Source organism: Scardinius erythrophthalmus (genome assembly GCF_964197995.2).
Source record: "Scardinius erythrophthalmus genome assembly, chromosome: 13".
Lineage (NCBI taxonomy): Eukaryota > Metazoa > Chordata > Actinopteri > Cypriniformes > Leuciscidae > Scardinius > Scardinius erythrophthalmus.
This window is the reverse complement of record NC_138233.1, coordinates 19,550,444-19,572,796: the sequence shown is the minus strand read 5'-3', so window position 1 is coordinate 19,572,796 and position 22,353 is coordinate 19,550,444. Positions and strand designations below refer to the sequence as shown.

The window sequence follows — 22,353 nt, the reverse complement described above, 5'->3', positions numbered from 1 at the left end:
GCTAGACTCAAATGGATTAGTTTCATGATCTCTTTATGAACTTTATGAAACGCTGAAGTTTCAGTTGCATATATCTGTCTATGGAGGGACAGACCGCTCTCAGATTTCATCAAAAATATCTTAATTTGTGTTACAAAGATGCACAAAAGTCCTACGGGTTTGGAATGACATGAAGGTGAGTAAATTATGACAATTTAAATTTTTGGGAACAATCCCTTCAACTTTGTGATGGCTAACTCCTGATAATCATTTTACAAGTTGGCCATTACCAAGACTTTATCTCCGTTACGCAGCATAAATGCATCCAGTCTGAAAGCACAAAGTGAGCCTGCATTGCAGTTACTGTATCCTTTGCCTTTGTGCTTATGCATGCAATGTGAAACAGGCCTAATTTGTCAAGCCAGTAATCAAATCTATTTTTTACTGTAAAGTTGTGATGTTAAAGAAGCCAGTGCGAGTGCGCTAACACGTATTCAGTGTGTTCTGAAAAGTAATGTAATGCGGAGGGTTCTCAGGCTATGTGTAAAATTCCTGGAGTATTTTCACCTTTAAATGGTCCAGCACATTTTGAAAACAGAGCCTTGGGCAATATCTGGATCGTTTCAAGATGCGTTACATCTACACAGTGGCATAATTGAATATTTCTCTTAAAACCTACTTCCTTCTCATTCCAGTAAGTAACTTCTAACAGCCAAGTTAAGATGTGTTTCACTTCTCTAAACATGTAAAGTTTAATTTATCTAGTGCTGAGTTTGACTAGTGACTCACTACTGTCTTATGCACTAAAGTGTCAATTTGATAAACTGAAAGCTGAATCATTAATAATTAAGAAATCACACGGATAATGTCAAACAATTGAGCTAACAAAATGTTTGATACAAACATCTAAAATAATCACAATGCCCCACCACAAATCTGTTAACATGACAGAAGTGGCAAACAGCTATTGTCTTCATGCCCTATTTCTGACTAATGGATTAACCATACACCCCTGATATATAAAATATAATGGCATGCTCTTCCGCTCAACCATTGTCTTAAGGTGGACGACTGACACACATTTGGAGTAGAGGATCAAGCAAGAAGTCTGGGGAAGGAATCTTTACTCAGGTAGCGTGTCACATTTCCGTGACCTCTACTGCCAGAACAATTCCAGGGTGCCTCCTGCCTCTCCATCCGCTTCCTTCATGTGTCTTTCCCACGCTCGGCGTGAGGACAGCGAAGGAAATCTACTTGGAGACCTTGTAGACAAAGCTTGAAGACCCAAAAAGTCATGGGGGGAGCAGTATTTCCTCTGTTTGGATGAGAGTAAGAGCTTCTGTTTGTTTGGACAGCAGGAGGAAGACCTGTATCTGTGGTGCACAACTGCTATGTCACAATGAACAATGGCATCCACCTTTTACTATCCATCTTGTTATAAAGAGCTGCAGCCAGAAAACCAAGCAGCCAAGTGTCAACAATATACTTTCTCTTGTAAACACATATTCTCTTCTCAAACTCAACAACACTAGAACTGGAGATGTGCCCAAACTACCCATTTACAATAAACTCTTTTGAATGTTATCAAAAAACACACCTGATATTTCCATCACAATGTGTGAATTCTTTGAATAACTCAACTAGTCCAATGGGGCTTGTTGAGTCATTCAAAGACACTGACAATTGTCAGTCAGAATTCACTGACACTGGCCTACTACTGTTCTTCCATAACTAACTGTGGACCATTAAACAAAATTGACCATATGATTGGGGTCCCATAATTGAGTAAATGTCAGTAAAATCATTTAAGCCCCAGCAAGGATAAAACCTCTCCTGCTTGCTAAATGAGCGCTTTAGTTAGTGCCAGAGTGCAGAGCGCTCAAAACCCAGCTGCCTAGCTAGACAAAATTTGGGAAACCCGAACAGATTCTTATGATGTATTTGGCACATGCCACATATAATCTCCAAAATGCTACACCAAAAATAATAATAATAATAATTCTAAGTATAGGTAGGCAGCTCTTTGGGTTTTGAGAAATGACATCCAAGTAGGCTACCTTATTTTAAAAACTCATATGCTGATACAATGATGAAAACTGTTTTCATCATTCAGTGCACCAACATATTTGTCCCCATCTATTTAATTTGTTACAATAAATGGAATTTCTACAAGATTACATGTGTTTTCAGAGTTTAAAAAGTGCAATGAACTCATGACTGAAGGTCAATGACATTAAAGTTTAAATAATATAACATTTTAATGAAGAAAGTTCTCATACTGTAGTAGGCTATATATATTCTACAATGAACTTTCAAATGACATCAGAACAAGCCATAAACCTAAATATAAATTCAATGCCATAAGTGATGTAATTTTAATCTAGAACAACACTAAAATGTTTTCATCATTACAACCGCATTTGTTTCTACAGTATCCATTTACTTTGCAGATCAGGATGAGAATTGAACTTCAAGCCGCATCTGTAGCCTACAACAGAAGCCCAAAGAAAGCAAGAAGTTATCGCGTGCAGCTTCACTTAAAGCTCAGAAAAATGACAAAAGGCGCACACTTACCACTTGAGAAGAAATTGAAAAGCAGCTGAAAAGTGAAGAAGCCTTTGACTGAGGGTTGAACAGAAGTCATTTCGCCCGTTAAAATAACGTGCCGAAAGATATTCCGTATACTGTCACTGTAGATTTGATGTGGTTGTTGTAGTCCACCTGGACTGAAATGTCTCTTGATGTCGAGTTAAATGCGTACAGTTCCCGTTGTTATGTCAGAGATTGTTCTTTCAGTGATGCCTCTATAATGAAAACACGTCCCGTAGTCTCTCAGTGACTGTAAAGGTATCGCACGGTACTGCGCCTCTGCCCCGGTCCAAACACGAGTGGAGCAACTCCAAACTACTCCCGAGGTCAGGTGCGACGTTTGCGCTTCCTTCCTAAAACTGAGTGAATGAAAAAACTAGACTCTATAAAGAAGGTTTAACGATAATATAACAATGAAAACAACTAATAATGCAAACCGACTGATAAACCATCCCACTGCCTTTGGCTTTTCTGCCGAGGTTTTCCTCTTGAAGGCTTTATATGAGTGAAGCAAGGACGGAAGGACGCAACGTCACCATAGTAACTGCAGCGATACTCCTAGTGCACTTCGCGCGCACTTTCCCTGCCTTAACTTAAAAGATATTGCTTAATTCAGACACTTGCAAGACAGAATATCTTTAAGTAAACGTTTGTGCACTCTTTGTCCACTTTAATGAAAGGTGTAGCCTATTTCATCTCAGTGAAATGTCCCACTCAAATGGCTCTATGAATGTCAAGACGCTTCACATATTTCAACTGCATTATTTTAACCAAACTCTATCGACCCCCCGGGGTAGAGTACCTAAAATATCTAGGTTCAAAGGTAAACAGGCATTGTCTGATAACATATCAGACAAAATACCTTGAAAAAACATTTACATGGTTTATTTTTAACTCCAGAAACAGGATGTGCAGCTAATTTTATATCAATGTAAATAATCATGGGGCTTCTTTTCACCCTCCAACACCCCATGGTGAATGGATGCACCAAAGTCTGTTTGTCTTTTTGATGCTTCAAATGAGGACACGCTCCCCGCAACGTCTGGCAACACATTGTCCATTCTTGTCCTTCCATCTATATCACTTCAAATGCACAGAGTAAGATGGCCAATCTGTTAGAGCAGAAATCTTGTGTCAGAATACAGTACAGTTTAATAGTTTGCTACTGATGAGATATACTGTTAATGTTACGTGTGGTTTTCTTCCTTCAATATTGATTGGATGATGATGTGATTATAAGGGTAACTGATGACAGCCATACCAGTTACTTTTGTGACTCAAAGTGAAGGTACCCTCTCAGAAAAAAGGTACAAAAGCTGTCACTGGGACAGTACCCTTCAAAAGGGTTCTAATATGTACCATTTAGGTACTAATATGTACATGATTGGTACCAATATGTACCTTTGAGGGACTTAAATGCACTCTTTAGGTTCAAAGGTGTACCTTTTGAAAAGGTACTGCCACAGTGACAGCTTTTGTACCTTTTTTTCTGAGAGTGTAGCTGATTAGCTGTTAATGTTCAGGTTTTAGTTATCTCAACCTACCATTGATGAGGTTTATATATTTAAATGATGCCATTTATATTTAATAAATAATTTTTATTCTGCACTATTTTTATTAAATCATTAAAAAATGCCTGTTTTATTTAAACAAGCTTAAAATCTTATGTAACAATACATAGGCCTACTCTTTGAGGAAAATCCTTTAACCAAGACATTTCTGGTGATGTTTCCTGGTTTGGCAGGAGAGATCTGATTTAGGTATTTCTTGAATCTACTACAAAATAATATTTATCTAGCAACTAGTGAATTTTCTACCAAAGTAGAACTATTTTTAAATCTGGCACAAATGTATAAATATGTCTGCCATTTTAATATTATTTATGAAGCTGACTTAAGGAAATATTTGTGCATCTCTCTGACCACTTGTCACAAGGATCATGTTTGTTTTTTCTTTCTCCTGTGCAATCAAGCCCTCTGAACTGATCACACATTTCCCTCAGGCCAGCGCGGTGGCTAGATAAGACTCAGGCAGAAACAATTGCTGGAAGCCGCACACTGAGAGGAGTGGGCTTTTAAGACATCTTATTTTTGAATCTAGTGCAGTGAACACAATAAGAGACTTCACAACCGATTCTGTGTACGCAGCTTGAGCTCTTTCCTTCAGCTCAACAATGACCTCCCCTGTTAAAACAAAAACCCCAGCATTATCATCAACGCATGCTTTCTTTGGAGTGAATGAGGTTCTGATGGATATCATGCTTAAACAATGCTATTATACCATAAGGTTCAAACCTTTCAGGGCAGAGTTGAGAATTCTAAATAAATAGCAGCATGTACGCTTGAAAACAGTAGTTATTCAGTTATCTGAAATAATTACTTACATCTGTCCTTTAGGATATTTTTTATTTTTATTCGATCTTTTGCACAGAGCAAATTGTAATCTACGACGTCTAGCACACTGATAAGCTTTGATTTACCACGCCCATAAAGCTGCATATGAATGCTGAATATGAAAAATTTGAAATGGAGGAATTATATATAACCGTGTGTGAGACACCACCTTGTGGCCATACCGCAGTATTACACCCGGGGTGCAGCGCGCGCCACTGGGTCATAGTGGGTTCTCGCGCGCGTTTTGGCGGTGGACGGTCGCGAGAGGAGCTTTTCTGTCACGGTCACACAGAAACTACTGAAACAGTATATTTTAAATTACGTGACTCTACTTTAGTATTAAAATACACAAAACGGACAGTAATATGGAGCAGTTTGCAGTCGATGTAAAAAGTAAGAATAGCCTATGTTGTGGTAATGTGAAGATATGTGGTAGTTATCTATGTCAGGGATAAGCTATTATGCAGGTTAGAACTAAATAATTAATCTCTTATGTATATTATAAGTCATTTTAGTATCGTCTGTTTGAATTATTTCAACTTACCTTGCCATGAAGTGATTAACACAGTATGTGAAGCTGTTTCGTGTGTGAAGGTTGACTCTGTCTTTCACAGGTCTGTCAGAGAAGCTTCTCCACGGACAGGTCGAGTTAGATGAGGTGATTGAGGCGCTCTTCAAAGAAATCTCAACTCTAGATGGCAAAGCACAACTAAAGTTACAGGATTCACAGGTATACCAACCTCAGTTGAAGTCTACGGAAGCCCTTAAAGATCATGTGTTATTTTATTTTTTTATGTCTTATGTCACTATCACGTTGTCGACATAACATTTTTCTTATTTTTATGTTAACAAATAGCTTCCATTGAAACCTGGTAATTATGCTTAGATATTGAATTAAAAAAATTATATTTTTTTGTAGTTGGAGGAAATCGCCATACAGTTGTGGAACTGGACTGTGGTCAAACGTGTTGGCTCAACTATTACAGAAGAGCAAAAGGCCAGAGGTCTATCTGTCTGTCTCTCAGTAATCTATTTTTCTGTTTGTCTATTAATGGATCTGGTTGTCAGTCTGTCTATCTGTTTTCTGTCACTATTTATTTCGTAATATACTAACAAAAGAAAGTTTTAAAGTGTATCCCCAGATGTTTTCACAGATGTCAATTATTTGATACACTAAAAAATCATGTTTCAGTGCGTCATGTGGCATGCAGACTTCTGTATTTATGCGGGCCTAATAACCCATCCGAGACTTTTGTTCGCAAGCAGATACTGGTTAGTCACTCACTTGTTCCAGCAGTTTTATTTGTTTATATTAATTTAACATTCATGCATAAGACGGTGATTGATGAAGGGGTTCATGTTAAGGCACTGTAGATTTGTTCATTTGTTCCTGTCATATTTTTTTGTATATCACTAAAAAACTGAAATCTCTGTTCCTCAGATGGCCAGTAAAACAGGGAGAACATGGCTTGATTGTAAACAACCCAAACTTGCTGATGTTTTTTTGAGCATGGCTGTCAATGTACGTATGAAGACAGAGAAAAAATAGATATTACATGTATGTCAAAAAATAAAAAAAGATATAGTCACTGGATATTGGAACATTAAAAAATACCCGTAATATTATTCAAATTCTTAGGGACTGTAATATCAAGAAACAAAGAATATGCTACTTTCACAGAGCCTGGAGACTCTTTACAGCAGACTAACTTCCCATGGAGATCGAGCAGAAGATATAAACACACCAAAGGGAGACATAGAGAAAGACTTGCTGCGGATTTTGTCTTATCAAGCTGAATCTGTGAGCAGAACTGCTTAGCATGTGCAGTGACTACGAAGCCTAAAATTAAATGCATATATTTTGAGAATTTAGAGCATTTTTTTTTTTACAATTTACACAAATATGTTGACCTTTTTTTCCTCAAATTTAAGTTATCTTGTGTGTATTCTGTATAGGCAGTTTCTCAGGAGCAACATCAGGAGGCAGTGTCATGCATGCGTCGATGTAAAGAAATGCTTCTCCGTCTCCCTAAAGAGGTGAACAAACTGTTGTCGTCAGCATGTTTAGTGGTGTCATTGGTTTATTCTGATTTGAGAGAGAGAGATTTAGAAAATACAGACAAAAGAAATAAAAACACTTTTTGTGAAATCTCCTTTAGACTGGAAATCTCTCTCTCATCTGTTACAACTTTGGGGTTGTCACTTACAGTCAGGGAAAGCATGAAGAGAGCACATTTTGGCTCAGGTAGGGATCTCTAATATACATTAACGTTCAAAAGTTTGGGATTGGTATGATTTTTTAAGATTTTTAAAAGAAATACAAAATATAAACAGAATCAAAAATACAGTAAAAACAGAGTTTGTGATGGCAAGCCTGAATTTTTAGCAGCCAGTCTTCACTGTCACATGATCCTTCAGAAATCCTACTAATATGCTGATTTGGTGCTCAAAAGCATTTCTTGTTATTATCAATGTTAAAAAACTGTTGTGTTGCTTAATATTTTTGTGGAAACTGGGATACATGTTTTTATCAATTGAAAGTGCAAAAGAACAGCATTTATTTGCAATAGAAACCTTTTGTTCAATATAAATAGCTGTATTGTCACATGGTACATTTAATACATCCTTGCTGAATAAAAGTATTAATTACTTTAAAAAAAAATCTTACTGACCCCAAACTTTTGTAATACTACAATATAATTAGTATTAATGTCATTGAAGTAGTGTACTTCACTTTTAGACACAAACTTTTATGTTAGATTGTCCTACCATTAAGACATTTTTCCTTGTTTTGTAACATTTATAACATATATTATGCATTTCAGCCAAAGTTATGATATTGGCAAGATGAATGTGAAATACTCACCAGGATCAGAGACGCAAGTAAGAAATATAAGTCAAAACCGATATACTGTGGGGTCAAAAAATCTAAAACCACTAATGAAAATGTTGCATTTAGAAAAATGTAATAAGTTTTTCTCATTACAAATTATTTTAACAGCATAATAAATGAGTAAAAAACATATTCACATTTAATGTCCATATCCTACAACTCTGTTTATTTAATATTTAAATTCTTTTTTTGCATTAACTGAATGCATTGTAATCTTACTTCCCTTTCCTCCAGGCCAAAGTGTTGCGACTACTTGCAACAGTTTATTTGGAGTGGGACTGTCAGAAGTACCTGGAGAAAGCTATTCATGCTGTGAGCTTGGCTAATAAGGTAAAGCATTTCCATTCTAGTGCAGCCAGATCTTGTCAAAGTACACCAGATTCGGATGTAGCACACACCATACTGTTTTTCTTTCCCCTTTTTTCAGGAGCATATGCAGTTGTCAGGCCTCTACCTGAAGATTCGTATCTTAGTGAAAAGCTGTAGCCCAGATGATGCAGTAAAATCTGGTGAGCCCAGTTACACTGCTGAAATTAGTTTGTGGATAGTATTTTTCCACCCCACAAATGTTTCCCTTCCTCTCCCACGTCCTGTCAGGGATGTCCGAGCTACTGGACAGCGAGGTTTCTCTGGAAGTCTGCTTGGGCGTAGTAAAACTGCTTGTGAACGAGAACAGGTTTGATTTCTCATCTTTCTAAACAGGCACCAAAAAATCATCTTCTTGAAATCTGTGCTTCAAAGGAACAGGCATTACTTAAACATGTTGTTGTTTCAGGGAGCCTCTGGCCTTTGACTTCCTGAAGAGGGTGTGTCAGCACTTTGAGTCGTCTCCTGAGCTGGGCTCTGCTCTGCTCATGCATATAGAGCTGCTGCTGCAGCGGGACAAAGAGCTGCTGGCCAAGCAGAAGATCGAGGATGCTATCACTGGTACTCAAAACTCATTATTTTGTTACCCAGTGAAGTAACTGAGTAGTTTCCATTCTATGCTTGTGTTTCATGTTGTTTTATTAAACAATTCTAACTGAGTTGTGTGTTTACTTACTGTTTTTAGGACATTACACAGGAAAACAACTAGCACCACAGACTCTATCATCTCTCCACCTTCTGCTGTGGGATAGAGCTTCCAAAAACTTTGAAGTATTACATAATGTTTTACATTTAATGTGGACACCTCCCCTCTCCCTCTGCATAGCTCTTTTTAAATAACTAACAATCAGAGTACTATCTCTGTTTAGGGGTCCATACAATTTTTTACCATACAAATGCTTTTGAAAGAAGTCTTTTATGCTCAAGGCTGCAGTTCTTATTAGTATCAATGATGAAAATAGTTGTGCTGCTTCAGTATAGAAAATGTGTTTTTGTGTGGGTACGGTTTTCTTTATATCCATAAAGAGCGTAAAAATGAGAACTTGAATGTGCGAGGCTTCCGGTGTCATTTGCTTGCAGTTATTTTACCTGTACAAAAACAGTCCGTTATGCAGCTTTATATTGCAAACTTGTATTTGTTATCATATTATTTTAATTTATTATCAATATTATAAACACTGGTTGATAGCGCAAATAGTTTTACTGTTTACTGCGTTTTGTTGTTCTTGTAGTTAGCAGCTAATGAATCAGAAGTCTCACACATTCAAAGAAAATAGCTTACTTCTGCACTGCGAAATAAGGGGGATAGTACTGTATGTTTCCACCATGATCAAGTAGTTGTGATTTCTGTCAGACAGCTGTCATGTTTGTTGTCTTCTTCCATAGGCCAATAATTATTCTGAAGCTCTGGAGTGGTATAACTACTCACTGAGTTTCTACAAAGCAGGTGAGTTGGATCACAACCTCGCTAAACTGCAAAGAAACCGAACCTCCTGTTTCCTCAACCTGCAACAACTTGACAAGGTAGTTGGCAAAATAATGAAGGACATCTCATTACATGCACACAAGGTTATGTATAGCACTTTTACTACATGTTTGTGGAAAAATTTTGCATATTATTAAAATCTTTTTGAAGGCAAAAGAGGCTGTAGAAGAAGCAGCAAGGATTGATCCAAACAACATTTTTACACAGTTCAACATCTACAAGATCGCTGTCTTGATGAACAATACAGAGAAAGGTAATGGAGATAAGGAAAATTAACTCTCAGGAGTCTCAATGTAAAATAGCCAGGGTTGAAATGATCATGCAAACCCTAGAAATATCAGAGAGTTTTACAGCTGTGATTTCCAGACCTTGAAATGTCATGTCAGTTAATAAAATCTTACATTTTTTGTAGTTAATTGATCTGGTGCATACCGATCTTTGTACACGTGTAGAATACCTGAATACCTTTTTTTTTTATTTGTACATACATATATATATATATATATATATATTTTTTTTTTTTTTTTTTGCGTATATAAATATAACCATTTAAATATATGAACTCCAAGGACTGGTACCTTACATACACTACTGTTCAAAAGTTTGTGGGCAAAAGTTTTTATTTTTTAAAAGACAGTTTAGACATATATAATGTTATACGTTTTTATTTTAAATAAATACTGTTCTTTTGAATTCATCAAAGAACCCTGATTTTTTTTAAATCATGATTTAAAAAAAAATATGAAGCAGCACAACTATTTTGAACATTGATAATAATAAGAAATGTTTCTTGTGCACCAAGTCATCAAATTATAATGATTTCTGAAGGATCATGTGACACTGAAGACTGGAGCAATAATGCTGAAAATTCAGCTTTGCCATCACAGGAATAAATCACATTTTAAAATAGAATCAAATAGAAAACAACAAAAGAAAAAAATCCCACCCACCCCAAACATTTGAACAGTAGTGTACACATGGAAATCACCCCCAGAAATCACTATAAAATGATTTTTTTAATAACAGATCTTTTGATATGAATGTCTGTCTTTAATGTGTGTGAATAAGCTGCTGTGGCTCTGAGAGAGATTGGCGCTCTGGCTCAGACTCCAGTCGCCAGTGAGGACAGACTGCTAGTGACCGAGAACGCTGCAGCAAACCTCCTCAGCCTGGCAGCGCAGATTGCCCTTGAGGTTGGCATGTTTATTGATTCTGTATATTCCTCCACAATAATGGTTCAAGACAGCAGTCACTGTGCATTTGGGGAGGTTAATATGCCACATAATTGTTAGTACCTCGGATGTACTTCAGCAGTGATTTTTCACCACAGCACGAGCAGCAGGAAACAGCCATCAAAGCCCTAGAGTGTGTGTGTGAACACTCTCAAGATGTTGCTCAAATCCTCACTGCCTTGAGGTCAGTCACACATTCACTGTGAGCTTCAGCACATAATGCTTATATCAGTGAGCACAAGTATCTTTGGTACAGAAACATCATTTCTTTATCTTTCTCCCCTAGGTGTTTAGTACGACTTGTTCTTTCAACAATGGAAAACATTAGTGAGGAAAACAGGTTAGTAGATCAATGGTGCAGAATTCTGACATTCAGCAAAAGCTGTGTATCTATGTCACACTCTTATCTATTATTAAAACAGGAATGCAAACTTGGACACCCTCTTGTCGTACCTAAAGACAGGTACGTTTAACCTTGATCTGTCATTGCACTGTTATGTTTCTCTGCATTGATGTATGCATATTGCATTTACAGCTCTACAAAAAGTATCACAAATCAGCCGTATCCAAGGCCAGGGAGCAGAAGAGGCCAACTGGTTCAGGAGAATTGGTGCTTATTCTTAAACCTCCTACTGTTGAGACACATTTAACTATTTGGTGGTTCTGTTTGATTGGCTGTGTATGTTTTTTCTTAATAACTCTCAGCGTGGAACTCAGCCCTGCAGTGTGAGCACAGTCCTATGAGGATGAGGGATTTCTTTCTTCTCTCCTTCCAGGTAAGTTCAAGTACAGTTTCTCCTAGAGGCTGTAGGCTAGTTTATAATCAACTAAAGACAAATCCACATGAGTTGGGTGTAGCTAAAGTGAGACGTGTGATGTGCTGTCTGGCTGGGCAGCTGTCACAGCTGTGCGCCCCAGACCGAGCTGTGCTGATGGGGCAGAAGACGTGTCTGCTGATGGCTGCTGCTGCCTCTCTGGAGATCTGCAGGAGCTCGGATCACACTGAGCAACAGGTGGAGCACACATTCATTTTCACCTGACTAAACATTTACCAGTAGGTAAGAGGCATTTTGCTTGCTTTCTAAGGACATGATGAAGAATGAAGTATGAAACTTGACACTACACAAATTCAGAATGTGGACTGAAGTTATATGTTTAAACGCACAATAATATCAAGGGTTTGGAAGTTTCTTAGTGAAATTCTAAGATTGCTACGAACCCTCCACTTGGGCCCCCATTGTCCACAACAATATTTAAAGGACCTAGTTTCTATAAATTAAATGTAAGGATTCTAGAACTTTTAGAAGCTGAGTATTCTTCAAGGTTCCCTCTCTTTTTAACCAATGAATGTTCGTGACATACAGGATAATAAGGGAAAATAAGGATTTAATTTTTTTTTTTTTTTACTCAGTTTCTACCCAGTGGATTTTTTTGCCCAATTTATTAATTTACATTATTTTTTCCAGGTATATAAATCACACTTTTATAATTAGGCTCCCTTTTGTCCTTTTATCTGATTCTTCAAAGAAAATAAAAACAGTTGTTGAGTAGGGGAATTAAAATAAGATATATCTTGCTGTAGCTGATTTTAATGTAAAAAAATTCAAATTAAAATATAACTTTTATATAACATTTATTATGTACATAAAAAATAATATTATTACAAAACAAAAATAATACCCTTGATTATTTTAATATATTGACAGCCCTAGATTTTGTTAATGAAAACAAGCACTTTTTCTCTCATTTCAAGCAGAAGTAGACTTTGGCGTTTAAAACGGTTGAAAAGCACTTATGTTCTCTGATTGTTACCACGACTAACCAGCAGAGGGCGCAGTGTGTAATATCTGCTGTGCTTTCAGACTGAGCTGCTGACCCAGACTCTAGAGCACATCCAGCTCTGTAAAGAGATCTGGATGACCATCAGAGCATCAGGTGTCACATATACTATTTTTATTCTTTTACAAATGCAGAAGTAAGTTATACTCTGTTTTTCCAGAATAACAAGAATTGTAATAATTTTGGTACTTTCTTTCCTCAATTAGGCACTTCCCCTAAAGACAAAACAGACACATTATTGCTGCTCTATGAGTTTGAAGCCCGGGCCAAATTAAATGATGCCAAGCTTGAATCTGTGCTTGAATCAGTTTTGGAGCTGGATCACATTGAGCCCAAGCTGTTAGAAATGATCGCAGGTCAGCTTCTCCAACCACAACCCCCCATATTTCAATCATTTATTGGCGGTGAAATTCTGACTGCATGTAAATACACCTTTAAAAAGTTTGGGGTCTGTACGTTTTTTTCTAAAAACATTTTTGAAAGAAATTAATACTTGTATTCAGCAAGGATACATTAAATTGATCAAAAAAGAATCTTAAAAAAAATGCATCAGTTTCCACAAAAATATACAGCACAACTATTTTCAACATTGATAATAATACAACATTTTTCTTGAGCTCCAAAGCAGGATATTAGAATGATTTATGAAGGATCATGTGACACTGAAGACTGGAGTAATGATGCTGAAAAATCACAGGAATAAATTACATTTTAAAATATATTCAAATAGAAAACAGTTCTTTTAAATTGTAATAATATTACACTTTTTACTGTGTTGTGATCAAATAAATGCATTCTTGGTGAGCATATGAGATTTACATCAACAACATTAAAAAAAATGTATGACCCCAAACTTTGGAAAGGTAGAGTACGAAAGGACAGTATATGCTCTGATGGTCCTGTACTTTGTGTCTACAGCCTTAGCAATGGAACCACCAGCCCATTTCCCCATTCTGTGCAAGAAGGCACTGAGGAGCTCCCTGTCTCTACACAGGAAACAACCACAGGTCGACCTCACACACTGCAGGTCAGACTAGCAGAGTGTTTGTTACTTACACAATGATAGATAACAAAAGACATCAAATTGTTCCTCATGTGACACACACCTTATAAATATATGTATGTGTGTGTGTGTGTGTGTGTGTGTGTGTGTCACAGTAACTGTTTACACAGCCTGATTCAGCTGACCCTGCCGAGCGGTGTGTCCGAGTTGCAGCCCTGCGTGTTGGAGGAAGTGTGGGGCTACTATGAGCAAGCTCTTTCCATCATAGCCACTGCAGTGAGTTGGTTACGTAGACTCCGCAACCGTCCGTCACACACGACCCGCTGAAGCTCAGCCCTGCAATTATCCCCATCTTTGAAAGAATCTCCTGTTTCTGTCATTGGCTTTTAGTTATGCCTCAGTTAGCAGATGCTCCATTCACCAGCCTCTTCCTGCCAATTTGGATGCTAATTTGAAAATATCGCCCGTATCCTTTATCTTGGGCTGGTGTTGCAGAAAGCTTGCGTAAGCATCAGGGTTCAGCTCTAAATTTGTGACCTTCATGACACGATTAATATGAAGTCGCATTATAGAATTTTGCAGCTAGTGTTTAAATTTAAATATCTGATTTCTCCATTTGAACCGTCACAAACAGGCGTCTTCTCTTCTCACACAGCCCGAGGACTTCCCAGAGCTGGAGATCCTGTGGCTGCTGACCCGAGCGTGGAATACGGGAATCCTGCTGTACAGTCTGGCCCAGTACCCCGAGGCAGAGAGGTGGTGCGGGCTGGGAATGAGCTTCCTGCGGCACCTGGGCTCCCTGCAGGACAGCTATCAGACTCAGGTAACGCCGCTCTACAGCTGTTCGAGCACTCGACCCAAGGTCACGGATGTCATTTTCATATTCTTCTTTCTTCAAGTCAGGTGTGCAAGCTGTTTTTCTTTTTGTCACCTCACTCGGAGGTGTAATTAGAGCAGCAGGAGTAGGTACAGCTATGTAGGTAGTTAAAATAGGGAGGTTTCGCATCCGAGTTCCAGGAATTCACAAGATAATATTCATTAAAAACCTATTGTTCATGTTGGTTAGTAAAAGAAAATGCAGCAAGGTGTGAATAAAACACATGAAATGTAACTCCCCAGATGGCGGGTCTGTACAGTGAGGTGTTGGACAGGCTGGATAAAGCAAAGAAGAATCTCATTATTGAAGAATGAACGATGGCAGCTTCAGTCGCAGATGGAGATCTCAGGTCTGACGGCACGTGTTTAATATGTAGTGTGAATATCTGTGCATGTTTTTGACAAGCTAAGAGATGTACAATGCATCTGAGGGTTTGTTCGTACAGTTATGAAATGTTCAAAAAATAGAATTTTTTGTATTCATTTAATCTGAAATATATATATATATTATTTTTTGGCAGTATTATTTTATTACCTGTCATTCGGTTATTTGTTTGAGCTGTCCTTGGTTGACTCGTTCAAGTCAAAACATCTGCATTGCGATACAAAAACAAATAAAAATGCATGCATTGAAATCGTAACAGAGTCACATAGTTTATTTCCAAACAAATAAACTCTTGTCCAGTCCAAAAAAAAGAAATAAAACTAAACAAAAAAATAATAATAATTGGTAGGACTGTGTTCCCTCCTGACCAGGATATAAAAGAGCAGTTTTCCTTGTGTCCTGATAGGCTGAACCACCTGTAATCATGGGGAGGACACTACTGTACAATCAAAGGGTTCATATTTGCAAGCACTTACTGCACAGGTGTGCTGTCACATCAACAACTCATAATCACTCAAAAAGACAAACCAGACCCCTTCCCTCCCCATTTCACGCTCATGTCTTCTGGAGCAGTGACCCTCATTCATTAGTACACCAGAGCTGCTCTGATTCAATCCACTTCATTAGAAATATAGTACAATGAATTAAAATTCTTTGGGCTTCACCAACACAGCTGACCAGCATCAATGGTGCGAACGGTCAGCCGCTGTTCTCCTCGGAGGACCAGATCTACGATAAATGAGTAATTTATGCTCCTGGTTTACTTTAATATCACTCTACGGGTTGCTGTCCGCATGTCTTTTTATATATATTTTTACATTTGTTTTTCATCTATACACTCAGACAATTTCCACAAGATATCACAAGTAGACAGGCCGTATTGTAGGGAAAGCTGATTCCCGACTCGCTAAAAAAAAAAAAAAATTTCCGATAGGCAGCTGTAGATATTTTTTTTTCTATAGAGAAATACCAACATTACGGCACATTTGTATGGAAATTAATCTCAGAATAAATTCAAAGTTTACTTACCTGACATTTGTGATTTATAAAACATGTTTGTCCCAGTTGTATCACACATGCATGAAGCACAAGTGAGGGGGGATATTTACACTTTACAGCTATCATACCCATTAAAACAGTCTGTAAGCAGTTTATAAATGGCTCTGTTCCCTTCGATTATTCCCTGAACTCTGGTTTTGACACAGGTATGACAGCTGATTTCGAGACGCTTGGCAGGTGAGCACACCTGTTTAGAAAATGCCTGCGGGGCAGGGGGTGAGAGTGGGCCCAGGAACATCCCTTGCTTTCCACGGGATCCAGACTTCTCAATACAGAAAGAAAGAAAGAAGCGCCTTCTTGAGGGAGCGAAGAGATCGAAGGAAGCACTGTACTAATGTATCCTTGAGCACCGTCCCATTCCGTCACGATTCCGTTCTCTCCAGCTGAACCCAAGGGCAACCACAGACATAGTGCTTACAAAGTATTTCCAAAAAAAAAAAAAAGACTAAATATTTAGAATACACAAGTATAATATATCAGCATGTCTGGGTGTTTAGTTAGAGGAGAGGAAATCCCTTTGAGTTCATACTTGCTCTACACGATCACAACACGATTGTGGCCCTTTTGTTGCATTAAAAAAAAAAGAAAAAAAAAGTTATCCATCAGATTCCTGAGCTCGCCCCAGCACAGTGAAGTAAACATCAGCCCAGAAATAAAGAAGAAGAAAAAAAAAAACGTTTAAAAGCTGTCATAGCAAAGAACAGATTTAATCAAACCATCGTCGAGTTCTGGGGAAAACGGTCAATTTCAGGCTCCACTAACGCTTTAATATCAAGAAGGACATCCAATACAATTATTGTCTTGATTCTACCCGTTTTAAGGCTGCGATCCAGGGCAGCTAACAGGACAGTACCTTGTTACCGTTCAGTCTGAAGAGAATATAGTCATGGAAGGCAGAGGAAGTGCAAGTGGGCTGTCTGCTTTTCAACAACTCCAATGGCGGCCAAAATTGGATTTCGCTTAAGACAAAAAAAGATTCGCAAAAAAGGATTTCACAGAGGTAAGACACTTAAGTCTATTGCACTCACAAGTTAGGCCTCCAATAGGATGATGGGAAACTCACACGAATAGCACTAAAATCGAGTCTCCCGCTAAGCACTGATCGGTTGAATAGTGTCATTCCCCACCACGATCGACAGGAATTTTACAGAAGCGTTTATTCATCGTAAGGCAGTTTGGTGCTCTGCAGAGAGCCCAGTTACACCTCTCTACCCCCATCTTTAATACAGAGCAGCTAAAACCACAAGAAAGAAAGAACACAAAAACCCAAAGACAAGTAAATGAAATCTAACAGCCCTCCAAGTAGACAAATCTAGTGAAGTGTAAAATGTGTACCGTATCATTTCATATTATGTAATAAAATCTCTCCGTAGGATTTTTATTTTCCATGTGATGTCAGTAATATAAATGTATAGACTCGAACCCCGTTCTCCATTTTGTTCTGTCTCCGACCGTGGCGCCATACAAATTGTCCAGGCAGCCGATCGAATAAAGCGAGCTGGTTTGTGAGTACTGAAGATCGCCGTCAGTTTTGAAGTTTCTCCGCTTATAAATATGAGCAGTGACGGTACCATCAGCAGGCTTGATCTGTATCTAGTCCTTGTAGAAAACCTCGCACAGCATCCGCGAATGTCTTTTCCAATGAAACCGAACGAACATATACAAGGTTTCCGCTCGTGTCACCATCTCCGAATCCCCGGCTCCCCGTTCTCGCTTTAAGACGTTCTCATCATCATAATCATCAAGTCCGTCCGAAAGCTATGAAAGGATTCGCTCAGGTTTCCCTTTTTTGTTTTACATGACAAAAAATTTCTTTAGGAATGGCATTTCCAATCTTGAATGGAATTGCTGAGAAACTCATGCAGGGGTGTGCACAGTCACAGTAATGGTGATAAGACGTTTTTCATTTGAGGGTAACATAATGATGACACTAAAACTTGATATGAAACATATCAGTGAAAGGGAAGGAAAGGTGTCAGGTGGAAGTGGGTGTGGGGGGTCAGGCGGAGGGGCTCCATGGAGTCAGCGAGCTCAGAGCTTCTCTGCGGATGGGATCCAGATGTAAGGGCCTGACTGCTCCTCTATGATCAGCTTGATTTTATTATAGATCTCATCTAGCGAGTCACCCTGGACTATGGCTGCAGAGAGAGAGATAGAGAGAGCAATAATCATACTACTGTACTGATAACTCTTGTTAAACAGTAACAAGGTAACAGGGGCTGGACTATAAGATTTCCCCTGAATACAGTTAAGAGAAATCACATGATGGTGGTGAGGAGAAGAAGAAAAAAAGTTACCTGTGAAAAACTCTCCAAACTCTTGTTCAAGCTTCACTGCCTTATCAAAGACTTTATTGGCTTGCTCATATGTCTGCCTCTTATTCATTTCCCTGTTGAACACAAAGATTTGCATTACTTATTTCACAATGCATAAATACATACTGCAGTATAGATATCTTTAACATTATAAATAGTGATGCACTGAAATGAAAATTCTGGGCCAAAACAGAAAATTCAGGATGAACTTGGCCGAAACATTTAAATTTAAATTTCATTTAAACAAACATTTAAATTGCTCACAAGGCAGTTTTTAAATCAACTTTTTAATAACATGTTTCTACTCCAATTTGGTGGTGAAATATAAACACTTAAGCCCAGGTCCCACCAAGTTGACGCCAAAGATCTACTGGCGACAAAAGCCAACTGTGTTGTCACCTCTCGACGGCTGCGCTTGAACACGCCAAAAGGCCTAAAGGCGACTGACTGTCAACTAACACGTGCGTTCTACGCCTGCATACAAGTAAATATCTGTCTATTTCAGCAGGTAGCAATAGTCTATTTTCATCATTTAAAAAAGGAAACCGAAACTAGGACTGCAGGTATACAAACCGTTAACAAATTGAATATCAATCATGCTGATCACTTTCTTTATTCCAGTAGACTCATGTTATAATAAAAATATTTGTGCATTCGAATGCTCAGGTAAGATGATGTAAAATTATAACAGCCTTCTGTCTGTATCTAGATTTCTTTGCTCGCTTTTGCATTTATTCTCGTTCACTAAGCTGAACAGCCAATCAGAGTTCTCCGTTTATCCGATAGCCTGGCGCAAATTCAACATGCTCGGCCCAAAAAACCCAGGCGGCTTCTGACTAGAGCCAACGGTGCGGAACACACCGAAAAAACTAAGCCGACCGACGCTCAAAAACGGCCTGACATTGCCAGACTTGGTGTGTCCCGGCCGTAAACAGTGGCTGTAATTATTTGCTTTCAAGACGTGCATTAAATAATTAAGACATTACTAACAGGTTAAGTAAAAATATGATGAATATACAGTGCCTTTAATCTTTAGCAAAATGCTGCTCTCTGGATTTATTTTTTCTAGCTAACTAACGAGATATGGACATTGAGGGTACATTCACTCGACAACCATGTACTAAAAGCGGAAAAGTTGTTCTTTTGCATTCGTCCATCGCATAACACCGTTTTAATAACTGAAACGGAAAACTTTGTGTAAACGGCCCCTGAATGGCTTTCTTGAGGTAAATGTAACATTACGGAACATATTGTGTGCTTTATTTGGAAACACATTGAGATTACATGATACATTTCATTAAGTAATCGGTTTATGTGCTTGAGAATGCTGCTTAAACTACGGCGAGTAGTTTCATTACATCATGTTAAAGAGCGCCAAAATTATTTTTTAAAATTTTGTTCAAACCTTGAAATTCGAAACTTTTGTTTAATATTAAAACAAAGTACAAAGCTTACTGCAATTATTGTATGGTATGCGCTATAAATGTTTAGTGAAGTTTTGTTCATGCATCATAAGAAAACAGCATCAACTAAAAGAGAATCAATATCAGTATTGATTAAAATTGTCAACCCAACCCTAGACACAGCTGACACGTTTAACTGTTGGAGTTTATCCACATTGTATGTATGAAACAGACGCTGAACAGACGAAATGCGTCATCGGAAAATTTCGAATGAAACGCCACTGATTCGGTTAATTATTATGGCCCTTCAAAACCATTTCGGCTCTAAACGAAGATTTTGGTCCATCCCTAATTATAACTTTTGATCAATTTCATGTCATTTCTGAATACAAAATCTTACACTTACATTAGGGCCTCCACAGATTTTGGCTTGATGAAAATGGCGATTGGATAGAGCTGTGCTTGCTGCAGTCGCTTTATGGCGTTCCCAGACACATCCAGGATACAGTGTTTCCCCTACAAGAGGATTAAAGAAACCCTTTCATCCTGTGTCACACTTTCACTGCACACAATGATTGCCACAGGGAAAATATTTAAGGATTAAACAAGAGTTCAGATCTTCTGGCATGTTTACACTAGGGAATCACTGACCCTTTCAGCCACTGCCCGGACAGACAGGATGCTTGTTCCGTACAGATTCTCATTGAACTGGCCGGCCTCTATAAATTTGTTGTCCTGAATGTCCTTCTCCATTTGCTCCCTTGAAGCCACAAAGTGGTAGTCCTGCCCGTCCATCTCATTCTCTCGCCGAGGACGAGTTGTATCTGAGGAATCGTGCATATGTCTTAATTTACTTTTACAAGTATTGTCAAAACATTTCATGATAAAGATGTTTTGCATGTAGCCACTGTGGCCTTTTCTTAATACACTCACGTGGAACACAGGATCCAAACTTGTGAGGAAACTCCGAGATCAAGTCATCGTTTACTCTGTCCTTCATTGGACCAAGGATAATCACAGGCCTTGTGTAATGGACTGAAAGGAAAGCCAAATCAATGTTGGTCAAATATTTCCAGCCTTGAGAATTATGTCTTGGCTTTATGGAGGACATGTCATAGAAAAGCAGGATTTTCCCTTCTCTTTTTAAAAACAAGTTTTCTATGCACTATGTACATAAACCTCCCTTCCCCAGGCCACCCAGACCATTTATGAAAACTAAACTACAAAGTAAACATGAGTCATTCAGAAATCAATCACATTAACAGATGACGCACACATTTGCATATCACCTATCGTTTATTAAACACCTTGGCCCACCCTTATGAAAGATAGTTTAAACTATGGCACATATACTCTATGTTACTGCCTCAACAAATACAGTAAGGGCCAGATTCACTAACAGCTTGCACCAGCGCAAACCCTGTTTTGCCGTTAAAAAACTACTGTCAGGATTTATTAAAGACACGCAGTGAAAATATTTTGTGTTGAAAAGGTGTGGACAGTTCTTTTTGCGGCTGACCTTATAGCATTATGTATTTGTAGGAGTTTCCCTTTCAGATCCAAACCTTAAGGGACTAGAGTATTAAATTTAATCATGCAAGGTGATTTACAAAGATTTGTGCTAGTCAATTTATTAGTTAATTTGCGCCAATATTTGCCAATATTATGTCTTAAACCAGACGCAAATTTGCACTGAAATGATGGAAATGATCCGGCTGCGTGCATCGTTCAGTAGATCACACGCAAAACTTTCCACTCCCATTGGCGCTTTTGTGGAATTGCGCTCTCACGCTAATTTGCCTCATTTAGTTAATCTGGCTCATAGTATGTATACATGTACTTCAATTTTTCTGAAACAATAATTTGTCTCTTTCTTTTAGTCCAACTTTTGTCATGTATACTTGTACAGAGAAATGGACCGTGTAGCTTGACCACGCAAAAACAAGATTATAACTGAACATGTAAGGCAGTGAATAATCCAGAAAACGTTTTTGTTTTTGGAATTTGCCGTTTTGTCATGTGGGTAGGGTAAACTAGGATTACGGGTCAGAGAGAGATTGGAAAATAACTAAATTAGAACCATTTCAAATATTATAAATGAACTTAAAAAAAAGAGTGCAGAATGTTGTTTATGCTTATGAATACTTACTCTCCTGTCGAATCACTGGCTCATACGATAGAATTGTGTCTTCCTGACCCTCTGCATAATGAGAAATTACAAAATTATCCATATGAAACACTTAAGGTAAATATGAATTGGTTTTTTTTTTTTTTTTTTTTTTTGTCCAAGCACTACATGGCTAACAGCATGACCCTGACCAAATGGAATGCTGCATCTTGGCAGACTATATTGAGACAGATTTAATGCAGTAAGCAATGAAAAGCACAAGCCAATGAATGTTTAGAGCCACTTACTAGAGCTGCTTTCGCTGTCACTGGTGTTGGATGTCAAACACTCTGTGGATATAAGATGAGGGAGGTTTAGAAATGTCACAATGCACACTTTCACCCATATGTAAGATTAATGCTATATCA

General features: G+C 38.1%; 3 protein-coding genes across 8 annotated transcripts in view; 1 reads left to right on the top strand and 2 right to left on the bottom strand.

Moving 5' to 3' along the window:
• The window catches only part of kdrl (kinase insert domain receptor like), a 44,512-nt gene extending 41,176 nt beyond the window's left edge, over window positions 1-3,336 (bottom strand). The window contains exon 1 of the mRNA XM_081381905.1: window positions 2,554-3,336. Within this exon, the coding sequence (XP_081238031.1) occupies window positions 2,554-2,623 (70 nt within the window). The 5' untranslated portion in view covers window positions 2,624-3,336. The remainder of the gene's footprint in view (window positions 1-2,553) is intronic.
• Window positions 3,337-5,189: 1,853 nt separating this feature from the next.
• On the top strand, window positions 5,190-15,033 carry tex11 (testis expressed 11). The gene is made up of 28 exons (XM_081382098.1): window positions 5,190-5,354; window positions 5,576-5,691; window positions 5,881-5,958; window positions 6,403-6,483; window positions 6,643-6,762; window positions 6,918-6,998; window positions 7,121-7,206; window positions 7,787-7,844; window positions 8,089-8,184; window positions 8,282-8,363; window positions 8,452-8,530; window positions 8,630-8,781; window positions 8,906-8,991; window positions 9,607-9,744; window positions 9,857-9,959; window positions 10,775-10,899; window positions 11,037-11,122; window positions 11,225-11,278; window positions 11,361-11,401; window positions 11,474-11,548; window positions 11,644-11,714; window positions 11,835-11,951; window positions 12,801-12,873; window positions 12,984-13,133; window positions 13,696-13,804; window positions 13,936-14,056; window positions 14,436-14,603; window positions 14,900-15,033. Exons 1-28 carry the CDS (start codon window positions 5,327-5,329, stop codon window positions 14,969-14,971), a joined length of 2,646 nt encoding a protein of 881 aa, XP_081238224.1. The 5' UTR covers window positions 5,190-5,326; the 3' UTR covers window positions 14,972-15,033.
• Window positions 15,034-15,297: 264 nt separating this feature from the next.
• dlg3 (discs, large homolog 3) overlaps window positions 15,298-22,353 on the bottom strand; it is a 95,495-nt gene continuing 88,439 nt past the window's right edge. For all 6 annotated transcript variants that reach the window (XM_081381868.1, XM_081381869.1, XM_081381870.1 and 3 more), the window contains 7 exons: window positions 22,234-22,275; window positions 21,968-22,018; window positions 20,752-20,853; window positions 20,470-20,642; window positions 20,225-20,334; window positions 18,398-18,489; window positions 15,298-18,238 (listed from right to left, as the gene is read on the bottom strand). In XM_081381868.1, coding sequence (XP_081237994.1) covers window positions 18,132-18,238; window positions 18,398-18,489; window positions 20,225-20,334; window positions 20,470-20,642; window positions 20,752-20,853; window positions 21,968-22,018; window positions 22,234-22,275 — 677 coding nt within the window. In that variant the 3' untranslated portion in view covers window positions 15,298-18,131. The remainder of the gene's footprint in view (window positions 18,239-18,397; window positions 18,490-20,224; window positions 20,335-20,469; window positions 20,643-20,751; window positions 20,854-21,967; window positions 22,019-22,233; window positions 22,276-22,353) is intronic.